Source organism: Scophthalmus maximus, chromosome 1, assembly GCF_022379125.1.
Source record: "Scophthalmus maximus strain ysfricsl-2021 chromosome 1, ASM2237912v1, whole genome shotgun sequence".
In the NCBI taxonomy this organism is placed as follows: Eukaryota; Metazoa; Chordata; class Actinopteri; order Pleuronectiformes; family Scophthalmidae; genus Scophthalmus; species Scophthalmus maximus.
Window position 1 is genome coordinate 31,509,582 of NC_061515.1, and position 2,919 is coordinate 31,512,500.

A 2,919-nucleotide genomic window follows, 5' to 3' on the forward strand; every position below is an offset into this window, starting at 1 on the left:
GGGCGTGGCCTGTGTATGAGGTTCGAGCGCGGCGTGTGCGTGGCTCAGTCAGACATCATGGCTCAGCTGGTCGAGTGTGTCCCCAACTTCTCCGAGGGTCGAAGCCGAGAGGTCAGTGATTCGTCTCTAAACCTTTGGTTATATTATTTACTGATTATTCATTTGTTATTTGAGCTTTTGTTTGGTTGGTCACTGATCATTGTGATGTCATCAGCTGATGAAGACCTGTGATTTGGGTCAAAAGCTCAGGAGGGAGTTTATCAGTGGACCTTGAGTTTTTAATTCGACTGGAGAAAATGTCCATTTACTGCGAACTGAAGTTTGACCTTGGACCTGTTTGTTCTGTTACCTGGGCAACAGTTAAACCATGCACAGGCTGAGGTCAGAGTTCACCTGGTCGGTCAGTTAATCACAGACTGACCCTCTGTTCTTTGTCTCAGGTGATCGACGCCATCTCGGCCGCCATCTCGTCCACCAGCGGCTGCAGCCTGCTGGACGTGGACCCCGGGGCCTCCACCAACCGGACCGTCTACACCTTCGTGGGCTCTCCGGAGGCCGTGGTGGAGGCAGCGCTGAGCGCCGCCCGCCAGGCCTTCAGCCTCATCGACATGAGCCGACACTCAGGTCCGCAGGAACCTGCAGCTGCACGCCAGCAGGTGTGACGCAACAGGAAGTGTTAACACGTGTGTGTGTGTGTGTGTGTGTGTGCGTGTGCGTGCAGGTGAGCACCCTCGAACCGGAGCGCTGGACGTCTGTCCCTTCATCCCCGTCCAGAACGTCACCATGGACGACTGTGTCCACTGCGCCAACGTGTTCGGACAGAAACTGGCAGAAATGCTGCACGTCCCCGGTGAGTGAGTGAGTGTGTCTATATATATATATATATATATATATATATATATATATGACGACGATCACTGACTGTATATAAAGACGATCACTGACTATATATAAAGACGATCACTGACTGTATATAAAGACGATCACTGACTGTATATGAAGACGATCACTGACTGTATAAGAAGACGATCACTGACTATATATAAAGACGATCACTGACTATATATAAAGACGATCACTGACTGTATATAAAGACGATCACTGACTGTATATAAAGACGATCACTGACTATATATAAAGACGATCACTGACTATATATAAAGACGATCACTGACTGTATATGAAGACGATCACTGACTGTATAAGAAGACGATCACTGACTATATATAAAGACGATCAGTGACTGTATATAAAGACGATCACTGACTGTATATAAAGACGATCACTGACTGTATATAAAGACGATCACTGACTGTATATAAAGACGATCACTGACTGTATATAAAGACGATCACTGACTGTATATAAAGACGATCACTGACTGTATATAAAAACGATCAGCGACTGTATATAAAGACGATCACTGACTGTATATAAAGACGATCCCTGACTGTATATAAAGACAATCAGCGACTGTATATAAAGACGATCACTGACTGTATATAACATGAGGGGGCGGGGCTCATGACCTGTAATGTAGCCAGACACCAGGGGGTGATATCTGTGGTGTGATTGCTCCACAGTTTTTCTCTATGGAGAAGCAGCGAGACGAGAGACGAGGAGGAGTCTCCCGGCGGTCAGAGCTGGAGAGTATGAGGCGTTGGCTGAGAAGGTAACGACCCGTCGTCACCAACCAGGAAGAAGAAATGTAGAGTTTTCAAACAGACCCGTCAGGTTCATTTCCTCTCCTGCAGTTGACGCGTGACGAATGGGCCCCCGACTTCGGCCCCGCGGACTTCGTCCCGTCGTGGGGGGCCACGGTCACCGGCGCCCGCAGGTTCCTCATCGCATACAACGTGAACCTGATTGCCACCAAAGAACAGGCTCATCGCATCGCTCTGGACATCAGGGAGCAGGGCCGGGGGAAGGACCAGGTGCATGCTGGGAGTCTGCGTAGGTTCCTCAGGTGGATGGGTGATGTGCAGAAGGTTTGACCTGTGTGTGTGTGTGTGTGTGTGTGTGTGTGTGTTGGCAGCCCGGGCGTCTGAGGAAGCTGCAGGCGATGGGCTGGTACCTGGACGAGGCCCACGTGGCTCAGGTGTCCACCAACATCCTGGACTACGAGCTGACGCCGCTGCACAGCGTGTTCCAGGAGGTCTGCAGCGACGCAGAGGTCAGGGGTCGCACCAGAGGTCACGTCATAATCACACCACATGCTGCTTCACGTTCAAACAACCAACAATAAATAAATCTGAACATGATCTGAAATATCAGAGTAGAACGTTTCGTTACGAGACTTCAGAGAAAAAGCTGTTTTCTACATTTAGAAATAATTCAAAGTTTATTTCTAGAAGCTCAAGTTGAACAGGTCACGTGAAGTAAAACTGCCTGCGGAGGTCAAAGGTGAATGTAAAGAAAAGATCAAATCAAAGCCGTGAAAAAAAAGTCCTTTTTCAGTTTGTTAAAGTTTCATCACTGACAAAACTCCAGATTTCAGAGGAACAGACTTCATGACTTGTCATTGTTGTTGTTGTTGTTGTTGTTGTTGTTGTCGTGGTCGTGGTCGTGGTCGTGGTCGTCCAGGCCCTGAAGCTGCCGGTGGTTGGCTCTCAGATCGTCGGCCTCCTCCCTCTGAAAACGCTGCTGGACTCCGCCCACTTCTTCATCCAGAGGGACGGACTCTTCGTCTTGGAGGAGGAGCACAAAGTCCGCCTGGTCAGCTGACGCATCTCTGTGACAACCCAGTGTGTCAGACGCGTGTCATTCACCTGATCTGACGTTTGGTGTGTCTGTATGTCGGCAGGTGATCAGCAAACTGGGCCTCGACTCTCTGGGTCCGTTCAACCCGAAGGAGAGAATCATCGAGTGAGTTCAGAACCAGAACATCAGGATGACGTTGTCTCTTCTTCTTCTTCATGT

The 2,919-nt window shown here is 49.2% G+C and overlaps 1 protein-coding gene across 1 annotated transcript in view; it reads left to right on the forward strand.

The window, feature by feature from the left end:
- The window catches only part of ftcd (formimidoyltransferase cyclodeaminase), a 5,817-nt gene continuing 2,898 nt past the window's right edge, over positions 1-2,919 (forward strand). Inside the window, exons 1-8 of the mRNA XM_035640739.2 lie at positions 1-111; positions 441-624; positions 722-850; positions 1,584-1,672; positions 1,755-1,934; positions 2,036-2,173; positions 2,584-2,715; positions 2,804-2,865. Coding sequence (XP_035496632.2) covers positions 16-111; positions 441-624; positions 722-850; positions 1,584-1,672; positions 1,755-1,934; positions 2,036-2,173; positions 2,584-2,715; positions 2,804-2,865 — 1,010 coding nt within the window. The 5' untranslated portion in view covers positions 1-15. The remainder of the gene's footprint in view (positions 112-440; positions 625-721; positions 851-1,583; positions 1,673-1,754; positions 1,935-2,035; positions 2,174-2,583; positions 2,716-2,803; positions 2,866-2,919) is intronic.